The sequence below is a fragment of the Culex pipiens genome, chromosome 2 (genome assembly GCF_016801865.2).
Source record: "Culex pipiens pallens isolate TS chromosome 2, TS_CPP_V2, whole genome shotgun sequence".
In the NCBI taxonomy this organism is placed as follows: domain Eukaryota; kingdom Metazoa; phylum Arthropoda; class Insecta; order Diptera; family Culicidae; genus Culex; species Culex pipiens.
Window position 1 is genome coordinate 165,299,404 of NC_068938.1, and position 24,160 is coordinate 165,323,563.

At 38.9% G+C, this 24,160-nt stretch overlaps 4 protein-coding genes across 6 annotated transcripts in view; 2 read left to right on the plus strand and 2 right to left on the minus strand.

Annotated features, from left to right (window-relative positions):
* LOC120424431 (tyrosine-protein kinase receptor) overlaps window positions 1-24,160 on the minus strand; it is a 295,519-nt gene that overhangs the window by 167,439 nt on the left and 103,920 nt on the right. The gene's annotated exons all lie outside the window — the stretch shown is intronic.
* Window positions 1,292-3,711, plus strand: LOC120424435 (actin-related protein 10-like). The gene is made up of 2 exons (XM_039588556.2): window positions 1,292-1,488; window positions 1,557-3,711. The coding sequence occupies exons 1-2, from the start codon at window positions 1,418-1,420 to the stop codon at window positions 2,626-2,628; spliced, it is 1,143 nt and encodes a 380-aa protein (XP_039444490.1). The 5' UTR covers window positions 1,292-1,417; the 3' UTR covers window positions 2,629-3,711.
* Window positions 3,603-18,045, minus strand: LOC120424447 (protein DDI1 homolog 2-like). Of its 3 annotated transcripts, none has more exons than XM_039588578.2 (5): window positions 17,260-18,045; window positions 12,872-13,605; window positions 12,607-12,808; window positions 12,365-12,427; window positions 3,603-3,962 (listed from the first exon to the last, which is right to left on the minus strand). In XM_039588578.2, exons 1-5 carry the CDS (start codon window positions 17,537-17,539, stop codon window positions 3,703-3,705), a joined length of 1,539 nt encoding a protein of 512 aa, XP_039444512.1. In that variant the 5' UTR covers window positions 17,540-18,045; the 3' UTR covers window positions 3,603-3,702. The 3 variants fall into 3 exon arrangements, with proteins under 3 accessions (XP_039444512.1, XP_039444513.1, XP_039444514.1); XM_039588579.2 differs by having other exon boundaries at window positions 12,365-12,424; window positions 17,260-18,044; XM_039588580.2 differs by lacking the exon at window positions 12,365-12,427 and having other exon boundaries at window positions 17,260-18,042.
* On the plus strand, window positions 20,999-22,296 carry LOC120424441 (CD2 antigen cytoplasmic tail-binding protein 2 homolog). The gene is made up of 2 exons (XM_039588574.2): window positions 20,999-21,257; window positions 21,333-22,296. The coding sequence occupies exons 1-2, from the start codon at window positions 21,115-21,117 to the stop codon at window positions 22,246-22,248; spliced, it is 1,059 nt and encodes a 352-aa protein (XP_039444508.1). The 5' UTR covers window positions 20,999-21,114; the 3' UTR covers window positions 22,249-22,296.

Sequence of the window (24,160 nt, forward strand, 5' to 3'; positions counted from 1 at the left end):
TGCACAATCCCGTTGAAAAAACAATCACCAAACTGCCACCAAATCACTAAAATAACTGATTAATAACTTCGTCCATTTCGGAGAGAATGGCTCTATATTCAGTCCATTTGACACTTCTACAAATTGTGACAGTGTGTGTGCGCTTTTCACAAGTTACAGCCTTTCTTGCATATTACGGGCTTGTTGTTTGGCTACGCAACAAATGTTTAATTATATTTAAAACTCGTAACGAATGATATAAATCATGTCCAAGCTAATTTTGCACGTTATGCAAGTGAAATAATTCGTTCTAATGTTGTTTTGTGGCTGAAAACATCACAATGATTGAGCTTGTTTGTCGACCGAATTTGTGCGGCTGTACTGTACGAGCTGGGGCTGAACCGTACGTCAAAAAAGTTCGCCACGTGCTTCGAGATTTCAACCAATCAGAAGGTAGGCCGAAAATATGCACAAAGAAGGTCGTATGCTAGAAGCAATATCCCCAAAATAGGGACAAAAAATGTTTTAGTTTCTCGGGCTTATACAGAAATATAAAGTATTTTCGTCAAAAATGTGATTAAGTAAGAGCATTAGCATTAAAAAACCAACTTATTCAAGTAATACAAGCAAGGCTGTCTATAGCAGCCTTTGAGAACACATCAAATAAAAAGTGCGCTCGGCTTAGTAGGCCCAAAATAGGGACAAATACCCTATAGGTTAACTTTTTTTATTTATCAATTTTTCTTCCAGACAATTTAATGATATGTTTTGGGGGATTCCCTTCGGTTTACATAATTTTGAGCAATTAACAATATCCGTTTTCAAAATTAAATTTTGTAGTTTTCAGTCGCATTGTAATAAGCAAATCTGGAGTTTTTTTTAAAAAAAGGTCCAATAAACCAAATTTCCAGTTTTTGCTTTTTGGGTGTTTTTGAAACCGACTTGAATCAAGGGTATTAAAAAACACCCAATAAGCAAAAACTGAAAATTTTGTTTGTTGGACCTTTAAAAAAAAAACTCCGGAAATCCAAATTATAAGTTTTTTTATCAATACATATTGCAAACAAGCACCGCGCTAAGAAACGTCGTTTCTGTACTTTTTTCAGCCGCGTACCGCTTAAGAAAAATCTTATCATGACCCTTGACCGTTGTCCGTTTTTTGCGTTATTTCCGAGCTTCATAACAGTAAGGTTAGCATGAAGAAATATTAATGATTCTGGATGTGCGTGTAGAGAATTACTCTGAAGTCAAATTTTGACCATCGACGCACCCCTCGATATTGTTGTTGTCCCGTTTGACAGTTATCGCAAAAAATGTTTACTGATGTCATCACAATCTCCCAAATCGTTTCAATTTCGTGTTACTAAAATCGAAAATTCTTAAATTTCTGCGTACAACTCCGTGAAAAGTGCGAAATTACATTGAAAACGTGGCCAAGATGCCCCTCTTCGATTCCGTGCTGCAGGAAAAGCCGGCCATCGTGCTGGAAATGGGTCATGCCCTTACCAAGTGAGTATCCGCCTGCCGAGTTTAAAGTTGTAATTTTGCTTAAAATGTACCGTTCCCCCTCTCTGCAGACTCGGTTACGCCGGTGAGCCCCACCCCCGCAGCATCATTCCGTCGGAGGTGCTGGACCACAAGGCGAAGAGTGCCAACCGGACAACCCCGAACAGGAAGCTGTTCGATTACGCCAACGAGTCCGAGCTGTACGACCAGCTGGTGGAGTTTCTGAAGATGATCTTCTTCAAGTACGTGCTGGTCAGTCCGAAAGAGCGCAAGATTGTGATCGTTGAGTCGGTGCTCTGCCCAACGCAGATCCGGGAGAATCTGGCCAAGGCGCTGTTTTGCCACTTTGACGTTTCGTCGATCTACTACGTTCCGTTGCATCTGGTGGTGCTTTCGACGCTGGCCGTGGACACCGCCCTGGTGGTGGACGTTGGGTACAAGGAGGCGAGTGTCGTCCCGGTTTACAGCGGAGTTCAGGCGGTGTTTGCGTTTGAAGCGCAGAATTTGGCGGCGGAAGCGATTCACGAGTACATCAAGGGCGAGTTGATTTTGAACGGGGTTGAGGAACATCTGCTGACAGATTACGTCGTGGAGGACATTAAGGTGCGTACGTGTTTTGTGACTACGAGGGAACGTGCCTGCAAGTGGCGCAGCGAGGAAAAGTTTGAAACCTGTCCCGATGTGGACTACCCGATTAAGGGAGATGAAATCATTAAAATTCCTGGCATTTTGCGGGAAACAGCGTTTGAAGTTCTGTTTCCCGAGGATAACGACCACCTCAACTTGGCAAACATCATCCTGAATTCGATCTTGAAATGCCCCAAGGACATGCGGAAAGCGCTCGCTGAAAACCTGGTTCTCGTGGGCGGTACCACAATGGTCCTAGGTCTGGCAGCGCGTCTCAAGCAGGAACTGGCGGCGCTTCTGCAATCGGACCAGTATCGGGAAAAGCTCTTCATCAAGACGTTCAAGTTCCACAAACCACCGGCGAAGGCCAACTTTACCGCCTGGCTGGGAGGATCGATCTACGGTGCGACGGATCTGGTGCTCACCAAGTCGATTGCCCGCGAGGCGTACAGCAAGAACCAGCAGCTGCCCGACTTTACCAACTACGATGAGACGCGATCGCACGGTAGGATTTAGGAGGGAGTGGCGTAAATTATTTATTCGAGTACTCACAGTGAACTACAGTAGTTGTTCGGTAACTGGGCGTTGTTTAACTGGGCTGCTTTTTAACTGGGCGCTCGATAACTGGGCCGTAGCCCAGTTAAAAAGCAGACAAACGTCAAAAAACCAAAACAAACCAAAATGACCGAGGGGTTAATGGATGCAAAAATCATATTCAATAAATAAAAAAACTTTTTTCCAACTTTTGTTTAATTTCAAGTTACAATTAAAGAAAAATGAAAAGTAAGCATTGTAAATTAATTTGAGTAACTTTTATTTTTATATTTCATCTGGAATATATTATGCATCGGTGGTCCCCTCGTTATTTTTCGTTCAGCCCAGTTAACGAGCAGCATTCGGTGACTGGGCTACGTTCTCAGCCCAGTTACCGAACAACTACTGTATATTGTAATTTGCACTACCTATTTTTATTTAAAACTAATAAATTATGCTTTGAAACAATTTTGAAGCGAGTTTTGTTGTTTTGAGAAAAAACAAGCCTAATATTCAAAAATGTTATGGAATATTAGATATGGTGATATGAAAGAAGTTAACAACCTTGGTTTATTACTGAAATAAACTGTATTTATTACTTAAGTCACCCCTAAATGATGTCAGTTCATTCGTTTTTTATCTTCTTTTTCTCTCTCTCTCGTTTTTAACTTTTTTTGTTCAGTTTATTGTTGAGTGTTTCTGTAAATAGTTTGCTTTAGTGATCAAAAATGCTCGCTGCACTTAGTTTAGTAAAGATACTTAACGATATGAAAAAATAGTTGTTTTTTTTTTCAACCTCAGCATAGCTTTTCATTAACGCAGAGAGAAGAAAAAACGAGAAATCTATCGTGTAAACCAAAACTACCCTTTGCCCCATCATGCCACACACAGTCCTTTAAGTTGATTGAACGCGAAAAATAATGGATTGTTTGTTCTTCCTGAAGTGATTTGTTATAAAAAAAATGCATCTCTTTTTTTGTGAAAAGTGTTAGTAACTGCTTTCTGTCCAAGAAAAAAAAAACCTTATCCTAAAATGAAACAAAAAAAAAACGCCATTTATCCCAACTTGGCAAACAGGCCGGAAGTGGCCTTGGTCTTGTCCCCGTTGGCGGCCCGCAGCTCCGTGATGACCATCTGTCGGGAAAATCCCATCGACTCGAGCTCGACGACGTCCATTTCAGAAAACTGATCCGACGGGAGCAGCACCAGAGGGACGTCCTCGGCAGCTGCAGGCGGGGCAGGAACTGGTGGCGGCTGCTGCTGGCCGGATGAGGTAGGTGTGCTGCTGCTGCTGCTGCCGGTGCCACTCGTTGAAGCTGTACGCAAATAGAAAATGCAATAGCGGTCAGCGGGGGTGTGTTAATAAACAGCGTTTTTGGTTTGCGGCTCTTTTTTTCCTTTCTTGAAATGGAATGCAACACTCAGGGTCATGAAAAAGCCTAATTGAAATTTATTTAAACAGCAGTTATTGCAAGTTGCTCTAACTTTGGTAAATTATCAAATTTTGTGTGAACCTTTGAAGCACCCATGAAAGATTATCTAAATTTCTTGTTTTGAATTTGAATATTCAAAAATGTCAAAGTTGCACATTTTTGTCGAGACATACTTAAATCCTTCAACTCTTAAATTCATTAATTCTTAAGTTCTTTAATTCTAAAATTCTAAAAATTTAAAATTTTCGAATTTTTAAATTCTTAAATTCTTATTTCTCAAATTCTTAAATTCTTAAATTCTTAAATTCTTAAATTCTTAAATTCTTAAATTCTTAAATTCTTAAATTCTTAAATTCTTAAATTCTTAAATTCTTAAATTCTTAAATTCTTAAATTCTTAAATTCCTAAATTCTTAAATTCTTAAATTCTTAAATTCTTAAATTCTTAAATTCTTAAATTCTTAAATTCTTAATTTCTTAAATTCTTAAATTCTTAAATTCTTAAATTCTTAAATTCTTAAATTCTTAAATTCATAAATTCTTAAATTCTTAAATTCTTAAATTCTTAAATTCTTAAATTCTTAAATTCTTAAATTCTTAAATTCTTAAATTCTTAAATTCTTAAATTCTTAAATTCTTAAATTCTTAAATTCTTAAATTCTTAAATTCTTAAATTCTTAAATTCATAAATTCTTAAATTCTTAAATTCTTAAATTCTTAAATTCATAAATTCTTAAATTTCTAAATTCTTAAATTCTTCAATTCTTAAATTATTAAGAGCGAGTTTTTCACCGATGTGAAACAGGTCGTATCGAGGTGCTCCGATTTGGATGAAACTTTCAGGGTTTGTTTGTCTATACATGAGATGAACTCATGCCAAATATGAGCCCTCTACGACAAAGGAAAGTGGGGTAAAACGGGCATTGAAGTTTGAGGTCCAAAAAACATGAAAAATCTTAAAATTGCTCGCATTTCCGTAAAACTTTATCAATTCCAACTCTCTTAGATGCATTCGAATGGTCTTTTGAAGCCCTTCAAAATGTGCTATAGACATCCAGGATTGGTTTGACTTTTTCTCATAGCTTTTGCAAATTACTGTTAAAAATGGATTTTTTTAAAACCTTAATAACTTTTTGCAACAGCCTCCAACACTCATACTCCCATAGGTCAAAAGTTAGGGAATTTCATGAACTATAAGCCTACGGTATTAACTTTTTGGCCAATCGCAGTTTTTCTCATAGTTTTTCGATTTTTCTATAACCAGGGCTGTGGAGTCGGAGTCGGAGTCGGAGCCGGAGTCGGTGGAGTCGGGTCTTTTTGGGGACCTGGAGTCGGAGTCGGAGTCGGAGTCGTCAAAACTCGATTAGCTGGAGTCGGAGTCGGAGTCGGAGTCGGCTAAATTGTATGAGCTGGAGTCGGAGTCGGAGCCGGAGTCGTAAATTTCTGATAGACCCGGAGTCGGAGCTGGAGTCGGAGTTGTCAAAATATTTAATATAATTTATGTTCAATATTTGTTATAATTTAGGTTGATTCCCAATTTTTTTAAATTTATTTATTGAATCGCGTGCACTGCGTTGACATTCTTTGATTAATTTATTTTTTGGTTCAAGAAATGTTTCCGAAGCATTTTTATTGTGATTGGAAAGCTCTTATTGTGTTATTTTACTAAGATCACTTAATGGTAATCTGTTAATCCTCTCTTGTCAATGTTTGTATACACTATACTATAGTGTCATAACTCATAAAATAGTAAACAATTGTGGCTGTGTAGTCGAAAAATTAAAACATATTAAAATAATTCTTTACTGTCTCTTTTTGCTTGTATTTATGTATTCTTTCAAATCAAATTTGAACAAATTTTATCAAACCCTTTCTTAAAAAATATAAACACCGTCATCTTTTTGCCCGATAGCGAATATCTTGGAGGTTTCTAGTAGATCATTTTTTTATAGGAAAAGAAAGGTTCACTATCAGTACTCATCGAAAAAAATATTTTTTTATTACATTTGTAAAATTAACAGTATAACTCTACTTATAAATTATCAACTATTATATCAATCTACAATTTGGAACGCAATATGCTCATTTTGTATGTAAATAAAAATAAATCAAAGTGTCGTGCTGAAAACATTTGAAACTGACAAAAAATATCGAACGTAGCAACTTATTTTGAAATAATCATTGAATCATTGATATAGAGCAATTCCATGCCAAATAGGGAATCGGTTATACCGGACGATCTCCAATTTTAATGAAACTTTGTAGACATGTTATCCGACGCTTATGTAAGCCATGTTTGTGTATATGGAGCCAGTTTCAATTCGATATTTATTTGTATTTCGGAATTTAAATTTTTCTGTCTCTCAAAGCCGTTGCATCGTATCAAAAAGTGGTCAAAGACAAACTTGTAGGAAATTTGACGGGCTTTCCAAAAAAAATACACTGAAAGAAAGCAACACGCTACTTTTATGAGATTTAAAGTAAAATTTGAGGGTAAGCCCACGATTTTTTTAAGTTAAAAATGTTTGTGAAAATAGCCTAAGACGTTACAAAAAGACTCACGAAAATGCAGGATGAAGCAATCATCTAAAAAAATACAAAAATCATTTACTGAAAACATTTTTTTGAAAAGTGCTCTGAACGTCAAAATTTTCAAAAACCGAATGTGAGAATCGATTCTTCAGACAATTTTACATAAAAGTCTCTGTATTGACCTTTGTCCTAAGTCTAATCATTGTGAAGTTACAGCGGTTTTAAAAATAAAATGTTGAAAAAAGTGGTTTTTCGATAGTTTTTGACAATTTCTATATGATTTTTTTTACTGGGCTTATATCACACAATGTCCATGTACGTTTTCTCAAATCAATTCAAAAGAGCTTTAAAAAATAGTTACTTTGAAAACTTTCAAACTTTCTTTTAATATTTCATTAAAGGACAATTAAAAATTAGTGTAGCTAGCTTATAAACTAAACAAAAATTATGTAAATTTAAAGTAATTAAATGAATAGGTTCAATTTTCAAACAACAAAATTCAAATTTACTTAGAAAATTGTTGTGCTGAAAATACGTTTAAATCTGAAGATTTTTTTATTTTTGTTTCAATAACGCTGAAAACATGTTACATAAAACAACGAACACTATGGTTCTATACCACTCTTTTTTTTATAAATAATTCGTATTTATCATTTTGCAAAACACCCCGAACATAAATGTCACCCCGATTTTCAGTATTCGCGCAAGTGTGAACTGAAATGTGAGTAATGTGATTAATTCATATTTTTAAAATGTTTTAAATACAGATAAGGTGTCGGAGTCGGAGTCGGAGCCGGAGTCAACAAGTTGTGGAAAGCTGGAGTCGGAGTCGGAGTCGGAGTCGGCTAGATTTGGTAGGCCGGAGTCGGAGTCGGAGCCGGAGTCACCAATTTGTAGAAAGCCGGAGCCGGAGTCGGAGTCGGAGTCGGCTTAACTCAGAAAGCCGGAGTCGGAGTCGGAGTCGGAGTCGCTTGAAATATGACCCGACTCCACAGCCCTGTCTATAACAAACATTTTACAACGTTAGTTTTTGCCCTGTAGGCCTCCATAGCGGCACTTTTTGGTCTCAATTTTGACGTATTCGGAATCCTCAGAAAAGTTTACATTAGATTGAGGTGTTGGAATTTTGAATTTGATTGGAAAAAATGCAATTTAGAATTAATTGAAATATTATTTAGCATTTTGTCGGATTATGGGTAAAACAGGTATTCGCCTACTTGATACAGCATTTGACATATTGAACACAGGGTATGAAAAATCTAACTTTTTGCCTTCCTCAACTTAATACTGAGGAAAGGCTATAAAATCACTCGGAAAATGAACTTTTTAATTAGACCTCCTAGACCTACCTTCATTTGTACATATCGACTCAGAATCACCAGCTGAGCAAATGTCTGTGTGTTTGGCTGTATGTAGACATGTGTACCAAATCAATGTCACTGGAATATCTCGTCACAGGTTCAACCAATTTTGGCCGGAATGGTTTTAATCGATCCGTCTTAACGTCCCCTAAGTTGCTATTTAAATTCATCCAGTTTTATCATGTATTTAAAAAGTTATGTTGAAAAAACTGTTTCATAATAAATTAAAATTATGGTAAAAAGAATGGTTTTTTCATGAAACCCTCACATGTTATATATTTTTAGAAAGCAAATGAGAAGACCTTTTAGGTGGAGTAAGAATTTTCAAGATCTGACTTACCTATCTTAAATTACAAGCAGTTTAAAAAATGGTCTGAATTCACATAACCTCAACTGGGCGGGTCTGATCGCCACGAAAAAGCCGTGTAGAGGGATGCCATTTTCCTCAAAGGCCGTGTCTGTATAATCTTGACAAAAAGTCTGTAGGTAGTCTGTTTTTTTTACTCATCACTTATTTTTATTAGGACCTCTCAGGTGCTGCGAACGTTAGGGGATATCCATAAACATGTGGACACTTTAGGGGGGTTGGAATCACTTTAAATGAGAGGAAGGCACCAACCACCTAAAGGTGGATTAAGTAACGTTTTTCATAAATGTTTTATTTAATTATTTTCTTAATCAAATTCATAACTACAACATCTCAATCTAATGTAAAATTTTCTGAGGATTCCGAATACGTCAAAATTGAGCATGAGCATGAGCATGAGCATGAGCATGGTTGACTGCCAATGAGCTGCTACTCCGTTATTGACGGATCAGCTGAAGTTAAACAATGAATCAAAAATGATCAGTGGGAGCCAACCATCCGTTCACTGTTTAACCTCTGAAGATCCCTACTTTATTAGTCAATACCGGCGCCCTCCCAAGAAGCCTGCAGTTCAACGAAAGGGAGGAATGTTAGTCCGATAGTTGAAGTTGCAGACTCATCAAGCACACAGTTTTTCGCTATATACTTGTTGATACCGCTTGAGACCGTTGAATCCACAGCATCTCCTTCAAGCATCACATGATTATTACTTTTTTGGGTTAGTAGGATAAGGTATTGGCTTTTCGATGCCTCCCGAGCTACGATGCTATGGGGAGGACTTTCATAACAAACCCGTCGGCGAGCCTTCCGAGCAACGATGCTATGGGAAGGTCTTTCTGGTTAACAAACAAAGTCACTCACACACAATTATTTCACTCCACTATTAAATAATCCAAAATGTCAGTGCGTCTTTCGATCATTATATAGAAATGGCTTTTTCACCATAAAAAATAAAAACCTTATTCGAAAAAAATATACACAATTTACCCGACGCCGTGCCTTCCGATCAACGATGATATAGGAAGGGCTTTGAAAATCACAAAACAATTAATTAAGATCACAAAAAAAAACACAAAAAACACCAATTACTCAACGAAAATTACGCTCAAGACACAAACTATTCAGTAAGTCATGCTATTATTCGATTACCACAATCACTCACCCCATACGAATAGCGACACAAAAGCACACAAAAAAAAATAACCTGAATAATCACGATTTCGCGTCCCCACTTCCAGCGCACCAATGATGCTATTATTCGATTACCACAATCACTCACTCCATACGAATAGCGACACAAAAGCACACCAAAAAATGAACCTGAATAATCACGACTTCGCGTCCCCACTTCCAGCGCATCAATGATGCTATTATTCGATTACCACCATCACTCACCCCACACGAATAGCGACACAAAAGCACACCAAAAAATTAACCTGAATAATCACGACTTCGCGTCCCCACTTCCAGCGCACCAATGATGCTATTATTCGATTACCACCATCACTCACCCCACACAAATAGCGACACAAAAGCACACCAAAAAATTAACCTGAATAATCACGACTTCGCGTCCCCACTTCCAGCGCACCAATGATGCTATTATTCGATTACCACCATCACTCACCCCACACGAATAGCGACACAAAAGCACACCAAAAAATGAACCTGAATAATCACGACTTCGCGTCCCCACTTCCAGCGCACCAATGATGCTATTATTCGATTACCACCATCACTCACCCCACACAAATAGCGACACAAAAGCACACCAAAAAATGAACCTGAATAATCACGACTTCGCGTCCCCACTTCCAGCGTACCAATGATGCTATTATTCGATTACCACCATCACTCACCCCACACAAATAGCGACACAAAAGCACACCAAAAAATTAACCTGAATAATCACGACTTCGCGTCCCCACTTCCAGCGCATCAATCGATTCCGAATACGTCAAAATTGAGACCAAAAAGTGCCGCTATGGAGGCCTACAGGGCAAAAACTAACGTTGTAAAATGTTTTTTTATAGAAAAATCGAAAAACTATGAGAAAAACTGCGATTGGCCAAAAAGTTAACACCGTAGGCTTATAGTCCATGAAATTACCTATCTTTTGACCTATAAGAGTATGGGTGTTGGAGGCTGTTGCAAAAAGATATTAAGGTTTTAAAAAAATCCATTTTTGGCAGTAATTTGCAAAAGCTATGAGAAAAAGTCGAACCAATCCTGGATGTCTATGGCACATTTTGAAATGCTTCAAAAGACCTTTCGAATGCATCTAAGAGAGTTGGAATTGACTGAGTTTTACGGAAATGCGAGCAATTTTAAGATTTTTCATGTTTTATGGACCTCAAACTTCAATGCCCGTTTTACCCCACTCGACTGTCGTAGAGGGCTCATATTTGGCATGTGTTCATCTCATGTATAGACAAACAAACCCTGAAAGTTTCATCCAAATCGGAGCACCTCGATACGACCTCTAGAACAAACCGAGCAGAATATACAAATACTGCCTCTTAAAGAAAATTAAATTCTGAGCTAAAAAATTAGAAAATTTGAATTCTCGAATTCCTAATTTCTTAAATTATAAAAAAAATCTTCAAATCTTAAATTTTAAGTTTTTTGAAAATTTTCAGGGTGACCACTCAAATCCCATTTTCAATTTCCCGACTTTTCCAGAAAGCTCAAATGATAGACATTTCTTATCTAAACAGAATGATTTCAAACAAAAAACTCTAACATAAACATTTAGTCTTTGAAAAATAATCGAAAGCTCAACAATAATTATGATTTCAATTTTTTTTTTTTAATTCTAGTTGTCAGTATTTAATTGATTTTTTCATTGATTTATATTTTTTGTCAATGAAAAATTCAGTTTAATCTTATCAAACCATGTTTATTTTATTACTTTATTTTTTTGGTTTTTTTTTACAATTTCAATATTTGTTCATGTTTTCGAAACGTAAAAAAAGTTTTAATTTTTTTTGTTCAGAACGAACAACGATTGGATTTTATTCGATATTAAAGTTTTCCGATAACTGAAAATCAAGTTTTAGTTCAAATTCAAGGGCAAAATTTGAGAAAATGTTTTTGAAATTATTTAATGAATTAGGCTGGAGGCTGGTAGGAATCAAATTTTATTTAATGTTTTTGATTTGTTATATATCAAAATTATTCAAGAGTTAAAAAAATTTCAACCAATTAAAAAAATTGAAATTCCCGAAACGCTAGTTTTGCACTCACAATTTCGAATGCATTCTAGATACTTAATGTTCACATCTGTTTTTGAAAAGTGCAATTTCAATAGAAAATTTGACGCATTTTGAAAATATTTTCAAAATTTTGCACTTTTTAAACGGTGAAATGGATTTCATCATCGACTCTATTGTTGAATCTCCCATCAGTGAACGCACACGAAGTGGAAACGAACAAGTTCGAACTCGGCAGTCAAGCAGCCGCCTGACACGAAAGCAGATGTTATCTCATTCTTTTTTACTCAACCTCTTTTTCATTGTTCGTGGGGCGTGGCGTGTTGACAGCAATCATTTGAATGCAGTCAGGAGGAAGGTGAGATCGGAATTGATATTTTTGGCGATTCGCTCATTCGTTTGTATTTGAACGAACGACAGCATAATAACATTCTTAATAGTTGACAAATCTCTTCGCACTCTTCGGCAAAGTTGCTACCTGGAGCATTTATAAGTTCATGAAATTAAAAAAAAAAATCAAAAATTGTTAAGGGACTCAAAATTGGCAAAAACCAAAATGCACCGATTTCACGGGTTAAATCCCATTTAATCGGTTAGCGGTTTGGACCTAATGAATCGATGAACAAAGTATCACAAAAATCAAAATGCAATTTGCGAAAACGTAGAGAATTGCTCTGGTGTTAATTATACTTTCAACGTAAGACGTGACAACGTGACTTCTTAAAAGTGATTTCTTTTCGTCTTTTTTTATGAAAATGAGTGTGCGAGAATCTTGTAAGAACTAAAAGCTGTGTGTGTGTGATATTTCACTTACGCGATCTACGCCTTTTCGACGACGCTTGCTTCTCGGCATCCGGCTTCCCCGCTGCTTCTCCTTCTTAACAAAATTCAATTTTAAATTTTGCACACCCCACACGGCGCAGACCGAAACATGTAATACGAAAAAAAAAATTTACAACACTCCAACAAACGGTCATATATTTAGCCCCCAAAGAAAAAAAATTTCACGCTTCGGGCTTCCAACGCTTCCAGCCGGAACCTTCATTCTTCACTAACCTTGATCCTGGGCACTCTTCACGAGTGCTTCCTTCACGGCGAGTTCTTCGGCAAGGCGCGCCGATTCGGCCAGCGCCTTCTGTTCCTCCTCCGGACTGCCGGTGAGTCGGGCACACTCGGGCAGCTCCCCCTCGGCGAGGAACTTTGTTTGCGTGCCCGTCGTTCCGATCAGCAGGCAGTTGTTCTTGAGATCGATGTTACACTGTGGAGTTAAAGAAGAGGGGTTTAAATAAGTGGTCCTTTCAACGAGTTATCCCTCGCACACCTGGTGTCTTTTCAGCATATCCAGGCCGAGCAGCATATCCATCGGTTGATCTTCAAGCACCGAAAAGCTCGACGTCAGAAAGTCGTTCTCGATCTGAATCTGCACCATGTGGATGCGTCCGATGATCTTCTGCACGCCCACGCCCTTTGCAATGCCCGCCCATCTGGTGTCGACCAGCCGCATGATGTTGCACCGTTCCGCCGCGGCCGCACTCATGATGGTCGCTTGCGCCCCCGAATCGATAAACGCCTTCACCGGGTGACCGTTGACGCGGCAGTTGATGTACAGCATCACCACCGTGCCGAACGTTTCCGGATTGTACTCCATCGCGGCCTCCATGTTCGCTTCGATGTTCTTCTGCTTGATCTCCTCCGCGATCAGTCGCTGGGCTTCCGCGTCGAACGGGCTGGCCTGCAGGATGCGCAGTCGCTGCTGCTGCTTCTCCATCTTTTCGGCGATTTGTTTGCGCAGCACCGCCGCAAACGTTTCCAGATTCCCAGAGAGCAGCGCCTCCGCCAGCCGTGGGTTGTTCTGCTTCAGCAGCGCTAGCTGGTCCGGATTGGAGAGGAACATTTCCCGTACGACGGCCGGATCGTCCTCGGGGGCGACCGTGGGCGACGGGCGGTTGTTGTTGATGATGCCGGAGTTGCCACTGTTGGAGCGGCTACCGGAGGCGACCACCCCCGTGGGGACCTGGATCGAGCCGAAGTCTAAGCTGGCAAGGCGGGTGGGTTCTGTGGAGGATTGAATCGAGAAAGAGGGAACGATTATTCGATGTTTACTTGATTTATTGAGGAAAGACTACGTAACAATAATTATAAAAACGTTGTAGACACACCGTAACAGTCAGTGATTCGTGTTACAGTCATAATCCCAACCCTCTACAAACCAATCGTACCTTTAGTCTAAAAAATTAACCAAATACTAGCAATGAGGTTTTCTAACTTCCTCACTTCTTACCAAAAATGGGTTATTTAAAAGATCAGAAAATAATTGAAATCTAGCTATAAACTTGGTTTTTGGTACAGAACAAACTAAAACCAAATGAACCGGCTTCAAAAATGTAACATCAATACACTAAAATCCCGATGGTTTGACACCAACTGTTGTCAAACGAACGGGGTTACGTTTTAGTTTGACACCCCTTTTACACGGAGTTCACACACACTACCAAACGTTTGTTTTGATAGTGTGCGTGAGCGCCGTGTAAAAAGTGACAGTTCGTCACTTTTTAGTTTGACTTTGACCAACCAACGGTGTACAAACTAAAAAAGTGTCAAACGAAAAAGTGACCAACCACCGAGGGTTGAGTGTATCACTAAAGTGGATCTTCAATATTTTGGAAGGTCTTTCGATAACCTATCTTACGATATGACGGATGGTTGATCCGGACATAGTTTTTATACAGATAAGTTCTCGATTAAATTTTCAAATGGCCCTATCTGCATAGGAAACCCATGAGGGATAGGTTGTTTTGAAAATTTAATCTAGAGTTGAGATTCGGCTTCCAAAAAGATTACAAATACACTCAACCCCCGGTGGTTGGTCACTTTTTCGTTTGACACTTTTTTTAGTTTGTACTCCGTTGGTTGTTCAAAGTCAAACTAAAAAGTGACGAACTGTCACTTTTTACACGGCGCTCACGCACACTATCAAAACAAACGTTTGATAGTGTGTGTGAATCTTGCTGGTCAATCACGGCGCCGGCTACTGCCAGTGGTAAGATCACGGGGAAGTGGATAGGAATGTTAGTCCGCTTGATTGATGAAATCGGCTCGGTGTTCGACATACTTTGCGACACATGCGATTTGAGGGGTTAGTAGGATAGGTGTGAGGTTAGGATTCACCGTGGTAAGTGATGTGACCGGCCAAATTTATTTACAGTCCCTAATTTGTCGTATATTCTTAGATCCAGTTTGAAAACTTTCCAATTTGATTCAGCAAGCTTATCGTGGTGAATTGTTGTCATATTGAAAGTTTATTATCCGCCTAACAAGTACGCAACCAATATAAGTACTTGTATTCATTCAAATTTTGCATTCAACTTTGCACCTGTTCCTAGCTTAACACGTTCCAATCAAACCTCTTGGATTCTTATAACATTTTTAGCTCTCCATACTCACTAAGCCTCGATGTTCTGGTGGAAATCATTTTGTCTGATTCGCTTACAAAGCGACCAGCGTAACCATTCAGCCATAATTATCACTTATGTGGTCTTAACTTGTGGCAGGGTAGCCAGATCTTCAAAAGTTTGGACGTTTCAGAAGGCCTTTCGATTACCAATCAAACGATATGTACATAATATGATATTTGGTACGATTTCCGACCAAAGTTGCAACTTCCATAACGTTTGACCTGCTAATCTAATCTAACACAAACGCAGCCAGTCCGATGAAAGCATACTGGAAAATCTTAAGGCAAGATTACGGCCCAAGCACTTGTTAATCCGAGAAAACCCAAAAATGTATCTCAAAAATTAAGGCGGCCAGCCCTACTGCTTTGTGTTTACCGCAGAGATTATTCTGAGAACGGATCACATTTTACATAATCTACAGGGAAGGAAGGATGCGTGGACATACCATAACAAACGCTCCATTAGATAAGACTAGATTAGTACTGAAAACAAATTAGTTATGTTTAATTTTTTCAACTCTCTTAAGGCACACCCGATGTATCAAAATGTTTTATTGGAATTTTTTTTAATGAATTTTTAAATTTGTTGCTTTCAATTTTATTTTAACCAAGTCGTCGCCGTACGTGCATTTTAGGCCAACTTGAGTTAAGAAAACGCAATTTTGTACAGCTCACAATGCCTCACCTTTTAACCTTCACAGATCCCCAAAATCCGATTTCAATCCTGGGAAATTTAATAAAAACCGAAAATACTCCGTGCATTTTTGTCACTTTTCATATGAAAGAAGTTTCAATCTTGTCGTGCTATCTTGACACAGCCTGAAAATTGATGGAAGTGCGACAATTGGCCAAAGGGATTTCAGGTCAGGACGCGTTTGACACAAGTACGAGCTTGACTACCGTAAACATTTTCAATAATAACTCGGAAAATCGGCAACCAAATTTAACCAAATTCAGGACAATGCACAGAATGGTCAACCAAACAAAACCGTGTTTGTTATTGTTTACATTGCGTGCTCTCGTTTTTATTTATTCAAGGTCAAACATTTAAACGCGTTTTTCTCCGAACTTCGAAAACCGACGTACGACAAGATAGCACAACAGCGTCTAAGTGTCAATATTTTTATTTTAGACGACATTGTTCGATGGTTGATATTTCCTTCCAAACAGTTTTTGAAGATTACTTGAGGTTCTAGAAAAGTCGGGTATTTGAAAATAGGATTTGTATGTCCATCCCGACTGCAATTATTTTTATTTTGGCTGTGACGTACTTTATGGATGAAGCCTTTCGTGTCCTGGACTATGATCTGACCACTTACAAATCTTAGTGTTGGTTGTAATGTGGATGACAAAATGTGATTTTCAAATGTCGAAATTATGCAATTTTGAGATTTATATGTCGCAAAATCCGTGAAATTTGCGCTGGTCTGTAAAACTTGAAAATATCTTGAAGTTAATTGAGATGTGATGTTCTCGGTGACAAAATAACTCGGTAGATTAATATGGAGTCTAAAAGATTTTGTAATTTGCAAGAATTTTACATTTACTTAGATATGTTTTATATCACAAAACAACACTTTTTTATTTAGGAAAGAGGAAGGAAAATTTTCAAAAATTTCATTGAGGGACTAACTCAACGATTGTTTTAATATGAAGACTATGTTTACAAATATAAAATAGGAATATTTTTAAAAAGAATCGAAAGCTATTTCATTGGAATTTAGATTAAATTAATATTAGCTTTTTTTTGTTATCATACTACAATTCTAGTTTTTTTTAATAGGTCCTATAATCATATAAAAAACAAAAGCTTATAGTACCTTTTTTTAAAAAAAAAAATTCTAGGATTTTTGTCAGCAACTTTGAAATTTGTAATACATATTATGGAACTCCTCTTCCTTTTTGCCTCTAAGATCTAGAAGCAAGGTTCTAAAGATTTTTCTACCATTCAAATTTGCTCCCAAAACATGTAAAATTTAGCAAATCAAACAACGCCAACGCAAGAATCTCTACAAATTCCAGTTCGCCGCTACAAAAACGCACCAAAACAGTTTCGCGGCATAACACGGCGCAATGCATCAGATTGGCCGCCGCAGATCGTGGGGGTGATAAATGGTACATTTTTACCCGAAATAAACAGAAATCCCACGTACATTTTCAGCGCTGTTTGCTGCAGTGTGTGCAAGTGCAATGACCCTCTTCGCTGTGTATTGGCAAGATTTTTTTAATTTTCTTTCTCTAAAGTGACTTCATACCTGCCGGTGCGCCCGTCGGCTGGGGCCTCGTCCGGGCCGCCTGATGACCGCCGGCCTGCGAGATGTGCTGCAGCATGACCATGTCGCCGTCCTTGATGCCCAGCTCGGTGAGGGTTTTCTTGTCGTCCAGCAGCGGTTGGCCGTTGAACGAGATGACCATCTCCGTGGTGGGAAAGCCACTTTCGATTTCGCACAGGGCCTTGAAGTTTTCCAGCTCCAGATCGTCCGACACCTCCAGCGGGAAGGTGTAGTCCGCCGGGGTCGTCACTGTGACGCGCATTTTCAACTATTCCGGGAAACTGTGTCACGACGGCGAACTGAGGCCACGGAACGCAACTTTCCTTTCTCTTCAAAGAGCACTCGAAAACAACGCGAACTGCACCCGGTCGCGGTCAGTTGCCGATTGGCCGAAGTAAAGAAAAGCCAAAACAAAGATCGTTGCCGCCGTTCGCCGGATGACGAGTCTGAATTCGCGCAGTAAAAACAGAGGACATTCGCCTTTCGGAACCTATTCCCCCTGGACCTCCTCTTCTTCCTCTCTAAAACAGTGCTTGTTTTCTTCACCCTCACCAAATTGGGAAAAAAACAACACTTTCTACCGCGAGCGGGGATGATTTCCACAAAATGCCAATTAGTCAACGCGGTGCCTCACCTGCCGGACAGTTTTGGCCACTGGCAGAAACAAGATCTACGACAAGAAAAACTTGGAATTTCCCTCGGAAAAACCGGCCCGAAAAATGTAAACGCGTTCGAGAGCAGCCAACAGCACACAACGCACACACAGACAAAGCACTCTTAAACTTTTGACTGAAAGTGACAGTTCGCGGGTTTCGATGATGATGATGCAGGGGAGTTGGTTCCCGGGAAAATTGAATAAATGGATTTGAAGACTCTCTTTTTTACCGAATTTTTAATTCGATGCCAACATTTCAAAAAGCATCATGTACAAACCGTGCGTTTTGAGAAAAACGCATTTGAATGTTGAGCATCTATTTTCAATTCTCATTTTAATATAAAAGCAAAATAAGATGTTCCAATGATAACAAACGATGAAAAACGTTGCTTTTATTGATACTTGATCATCCAAATTCAATAAAACATTATTTCCGTAATTTTATTTGAGTAAAACAAACATAACTTCTTTTGAAATCACCAACGTCTATATCACCCTGCTGTCATTGAGGGGGACGCTTTGTTATGATTCGTTTTTCTTCGCCGAATGTACATGGCGCTTTTTTCATGATGCTTTTTTTTCGTCACGAGGTTTATGTAGTCTTTTGTTTGACATGTTGACAGGGCTATATAAACAGGGACTGCTGATGGCAGAGATTTTGTTTATGTTACTTTATTTAAAATCATGATTAAACAGACTTTACTGAAGTAACTTTTGCTCATTTTTGGTGGAGAGGTAGTTTATTAGGAGTATTTTGTGTCCTGATGTGCGGTCCACTTCGGACCACGTCCCACTTTCTTGGACGGACAATTGCACAGGGAACACAATTAAAACATCATAATTACTACGAGCTAAAACACATGCGGCTTACTTTATTGACGAAACGAACAAGATAAACAAATTGAACAACATATTAAAATGACATTGATGCGCTTGACAGCGTCACAAAACAGACAGCCTTGCTGCCAGCTGAGAGCCCAGCGGCGTTGTGAGTGTGCGGAATGAACTCCACTCAGCGCAGTGTTGCTGTCCACAATAGAGTACTTTCAGAATATGCAATAACCCAGAAAGTGTCAAAATGTACATGATGCCTTTTGAAATGTTACCGTCGAATTGCTCACGGTGTGTTTTTTAGAACAAACTAATGATAAAAAATTCGGTATGTCTGATATTTGGCACCGTGAAAGAAGGGCTCTTTCCCGAAATTTTGCGGGGTCCAGCGAAATATTTCGTCGGGGGGTCTAGAACAACTTTTTTTTTGAAGATTATTTTTCGATTTTATGGTATATTTGCTCAAAAAAATCACAGAAAATCGGTGCATTCATGTTTATATCACTCAAATTTCTTATGAATATGCCTTGGGGACTCTAACCAACTATATTAGACTCATATTTGACCTCCAATAAAAAAAAATCGAACCAAGTTTACCAGATTTCTAGCATTTTTTGAAATTACCCCAAAATTCAAGCTGGAAACCCCGATACGACGGAAAGTAAATCTTTTCTTTGTACAAAGTGTCATGAAAATACAGCAACATATTGCCCGGATACGAATGTGAGCATCAAACAATGCAAAACATGGATTATTTAAAAAATAAGCGGTAATAAACAGCAATAGGTTCCGAAAATTATTTTTTCAATCCTCTGTCACATCACACTATTACATTTTAAAACATTTAAGAATCTATCACATTGTAGAGAACAATTTTCTGAACAAGTTCCATAAAAAAGTATCAGTTTTGGTTCAATATAAGCAGAGATATGCCCAATTTCCTGAAATAAATAGTGCCTTTCTCCAAAATCAACTATCTGGACGATCTGGTGCAGGATAAGCAGAGTAACCGGCCGTCCACCAGCAAGCATACGTTGGACTCGGATGAGGAGGACAGTGGCGACGACGATGGGCAGTGAGTATGATTCCGGATTCCAAGCGCTTGGAGGGATTGGGTACGGGTGGAAGCTGATCTTGGTATTCATTACAGGTACAACGTCCTGGACGATAATGACATCGAAGGAGAGGAGGAGGGAACCGCTCGGATTGACGGAGAAGTCAAGATTACGCCGTTTAACATGAAGGAAGAAATAAGATATTTTTTATGGTAATAATATTTTATTGAAACATAAAAATTATAAAAAGTTTTGACGAAATTCATGAAAATTATTCTACAGCATTAATAACAAAACTCAGTAGGCAGTGCCCAGGTAATTAAATTAAGAAATTTTGGAGAAAGGCACTATTTATTTCAGGAAATTGGGCATTTCTCTACTTATATTGAACCAAAACTGATACTTTTTTATGGAACTTGTTCAGAAAATTGTTCTCTACAATGTGATTGATTCTAAAATGTTTTAAAATGTAATAGTGTGATGTGGCAGAGGATTGAAAAAATAATTTTCGGAACCTATTGGGTAATAAACAGCTTATTTATTAAATTATCCATGTTTTGCATTGTTGGATGCTCACATTCGTATCTGGGTAATATATTGCTGTATTTTCATGACAAATTGTGCAAAGAAAAGATTTACTTGCGGTCGTATCGGGGTTTCCAGCTTGGATTTTGGGGTATTTTCTAAGAATGTTAGAAATCTGGTAAACTTGGTTCGTTTTTTTTTTAATTGGAGGTCAAAAATGGGTCTAATATAGTTGGTTAGAGTCCCCAAGGCATATTCATAAGAAATTTGAGTGATATAAACATGAATGCACCGATTTTCTGTGATTTTTTGAGCAAATATCCCATAAAATCGAAAAATAATCTTCAAAAAAAAAGTTGTTCTAGACCCCCCGACGAAATATTTCGCTGGACCCCGCAAAATGTCGGGAAAGAGCCCTTCTTTCACGGCTCCAAATAGCAGACATACCGAATTTTTTATCTTTGAGGTCTCGAAAAAATACACCGTGTGCTATAAAGTTCCAGCTTTTAAAATGCTGCTTTAAAAGGGTGCAATTTCAAATCCCGGACTTTTAAAATCATTTTCCCGGGAACCAATCCCACAGCTTCCAAACAAAGTTCCCAGATTTCACGCATCACCCCTTGCGCGATGATGACATTTCCTTAGCGATGACAGCCGCAGTGCGGGTGAAAATTTTTGTTTTTGTGTACGCTTTTTCTTCGCAGCCGATTCGTATTTTTCAACCAGTTCGGAACGTTTGCAATAATTTTCCATCCGTGTCCGCGCCTCAAAATGTCCAAACGCAAAGCGGAAGTAGTTACCGAGGAGGACAACTATCTGGACGATCTGGTGCAGGATAAGCAGAGTAACCGGCCGTCCACCAGCAAGCATACGTTGGACTCGGATGAGGAGGACAGTGGCGACGACGATGGGCAGTGAGTATGATTCCGGATTCCAAGCGCTTGGAGGGATTGGGTACGGGTGGAAGCTGATCTTGGTATTCATTACAGGTACAACGTCCTGGACGATAATGACATCGAAGGAGAGGAGGAGGGAACCGCTCGGATTGACGGAGAAGTCAAGATTACGCCGTTTAACATGAAGGAAGAAATGGAGGAAGGCCACTTTGACGCAGATGGACACTACTTGTGGAAGAAGGGGGTTGATTTGCGGGATAATTGGCTGGATAATATCGATTGGGTTAAGATCAAGAATGATCCTAATTATAAAGAGAAGAAAGATGACGCCGTTAAGGGGCTCGGCGATTCCGACTCCGATTCCGACTCGGAAGATGGCGAAGGAGCGTCGAAGAAGTTTGATGCTTCCGCGGTTTACCAGGATATCCTGAACATGATGGTACCGAAGGAAACGATCAAGAAAGCTCTCCAAAGGATTGGCAAGAATAATGCCAAACTAACAACGGCCCAGCGCTGGAAGTTGAAGAAGGCCGGGAAGTTGGATGATTCCAGCGAGAAAGTTACAAAACTGACCGAGCTGGCCAACGAGATACTGACCCGCGATGGCAACATGGACATTTACGATGAAACGTACGAAATGATCCAGAAGAAAATCAGCGACGCTAAAACTTCCAAAGCCGACGACGGAGATTTGGACATGTACGCCGACGATTTTGATAACAAAGAAAAGGATAAACTCAAAGAGGGAGAACATTCCACCGACCAGAAGCCGTCCACATCTTCCGCCGCCGAAAGCAAACCGGAAGCAGAGGTGGCAAAGCCCGAGCTGATGTGGGAGTACAAAGAGCAGCAGGAGGCGGAACAAATCCACGGTCCGTTCACCACCGAGCAAATGCAAAAGTACGCCGAAGAGGGCCGTTTCAGCAGTGGTGCGTTTGCTAGGAAGGTAGGTGCCGAAGATACGCGCTTTTACTCCGCTTCCCGGATTGATTTTGAGCTTTACCTGTGAACATACTGCTTGATCCATTTCATTCAATACATTTTAGTACGTTAATAATGGCGATTTTTATTTATTGATATTGAGAAAATTCCTTGGTGAAAACGCGAAACCTTCGTTTTTAATCTTCTCTAATAATTAAACTGAAAAAAAGATTATATACAGTATTTGTTCGGTAACTGGGCGTTGTTAAACTGGGCTGCTTTTTACTGGGTGCTCGGTAACTGACCCGTAGCCCAGTTAAAAAGCAGACAAAAGTCAAAAAACGATGGTTTGACACCAACTGTTGTCAAACGAATGGGGTAACTTTATAGTTTGACACCCTTTTTACACAGAGTTCACACACACTACCAACCGTTTCTTTTGATAGTGTGCGTAAGCGCCGTGTAAAAAGTGACAGTTCGTCTCTTTTTAGTTTGACTTTGACCAACCAACGGGGTACAAACTAAAAAAGTGTTAAACGAAAAAGTGACCAACCACCGGGGGTTGAGTGTTGAGTGTACATGACAGCTCGTTCCAAGGGGACCATAGTTGATCCTTTGAAAAAATGTTAAAATTAAAAAAAGTGATCAGAAGTTTTTAATCGTGTTTTTTACCGCTGTACATAAAAATTTTCAATTTATAAATTTTATTTTAATATTTCATCAGGAAAATGTTATGCATCGGTGATCCCCTCGTTATTCCCAATGAGAATTTTGGCTCGAGTCTCGAGTCGATCTGGCTCGAAATCGAGCCTGAATCGAGTCGAGGTTCGAGCCAAAATTCTCAGTGGGTTTTCGTTCAGACCAGTTAGCGAGCAACATCCCAGTCACGAAATATTCTAGCAGAGCTGGTTTGGCCAGAATCCTGATAAAACGGTGGAACATTTCTACTAGAATGCTGGAAGAATATCCAGCTCTGTGAGAACTCTGCTAGAACGTCGTGACTAGGATTCGGTGACTTAAGTCAAGTTTTTCCTAAAACAAATTTTGCTCAGAATAGCCTAAAAAATCGACCAAAATTCGGAAAAAATCAGCCCGGGTGCATGTTGACAGCTCCCATACAAACTGAGCGTACCCTTTTTTGTGGGCCCAGTGGGCCTAAGATGGCGGCCTTCGATATTATCTAGCCAAACATTTGAAAATGGCAAATAGTTTAAATAAATATAGTGTATGCCTTATTTCGGTTTAAACGGCAAAATAAGCATTCTGGAATCATTTTGTTGAAAAACTTGTTCAGAGATACGCCAATCTAAAATATTAGTCTCGAACAGTTGGAGGGAGCGTGCCGCGAAAGCCGTCACTAAAAAAAAGTTTCCCATGCAAATTTTGAGTTGCGTATTTAATGGGCGGACTCTGACGAGGCCCACTTGCCATCTGTCGGTGGATACGCGCAACTCACGGAAACTGTCATGTTAGGGGACGGCTGGAAAAAATACATCAAAAACAATTTTTAAGCATTGGAGAATTAAATTTAAAAGCCACGAAAATCTCTATACCTGTATCAAATTACTGATTCATTTAAACATTATTTTGATAAATACTAAGTTCCGATTCAAAACCTTTATTGTAATTTGATGTAGAAACTTTTAGGACTATTGAATTTTCTTCTAGTCTCGAACCATAAAATACCGGGAATTGGGTCCTAAAATTAAGCTTTAACTTGTGATATTATTGTTCACAACGATAAAGCTTATTTTTCTGAGTACAATGACGCTTTGCACGACTGCAAAGGATTTAAAATGGATTTTGAAATCAATTTAAAAAAATAACTTCTCGACCCTTCTTGACAGAAAAGGTCAAAGCCATAAATGGTAGTTGATCAATCATGGGTAAATCTAAAAGTGGCGTTTGCGACGTTTATGAAATCTAAAAATTTTCGCTCCATTTTGTTTTTTAACGAAATCGGCAACCCTGCTCACTTTTGACAGTATTCGTAGCGCGTG

What these genes read in the sequence shown, in the direction of transcription:
- LOC120424435 (XM_039588556.2), top strand. Translation starts at nt 1,418, where the DNA reads ATGCCCCTCTTCGATTCCGTGCTGCAGGAAAAGCCGGCCATCGTGCTG. An exon ending in ATGGGTCATGCCCTTACCAA is followed by an intron (nt 1,489 to 1,556) that starts GTGAGTATCCGC and finishes CCCTCTCTGCAG; the next exon opens with ACTCGGTTACGCCGGTGAGC.
- LOC120424447 (XM_039588578.2), bottom strand. Translation starts at nt 17,539, where the DNA reads ATGCGCGTCACAGTGACGACCCCGGCGGACTACACCTTCCCGCTGGAG. An exon ending in ATATGCTGAAAAGACACCAG is followed by an intron (nt 12,809 to 12,871) that starts GTGTGCGAGGGA and finishes TTAACTCCACAG; the next exon opens with TGTAACATCGATCTCAAGAA. An exon ending in GTCGAAAAGGCGTAGATCGC is followed by an intron (nt 3,963 to 12,364) that starts GTAAGTGAAATA and finishes ATTTGCGTACAG; the next exon opens with CTTCAACGAGTGGCACCGGC.
- LOC120424441 (XM_039588574.2), top strand. Translation starts at nt 21,115, where the DNA reads ATGTCCAAACGCAAAGCGGAAGTAGTTACCGAGGAGGACAACTATCTG. An exon ending in AGTGGCGACGACGATGGGCA is followed by an intron (nt 21,258 to 21,332) that starts GTGAGTATGATT and finishes TATTCATTACAG; the next exon opens with GTACAACGTCCTGGACGATA.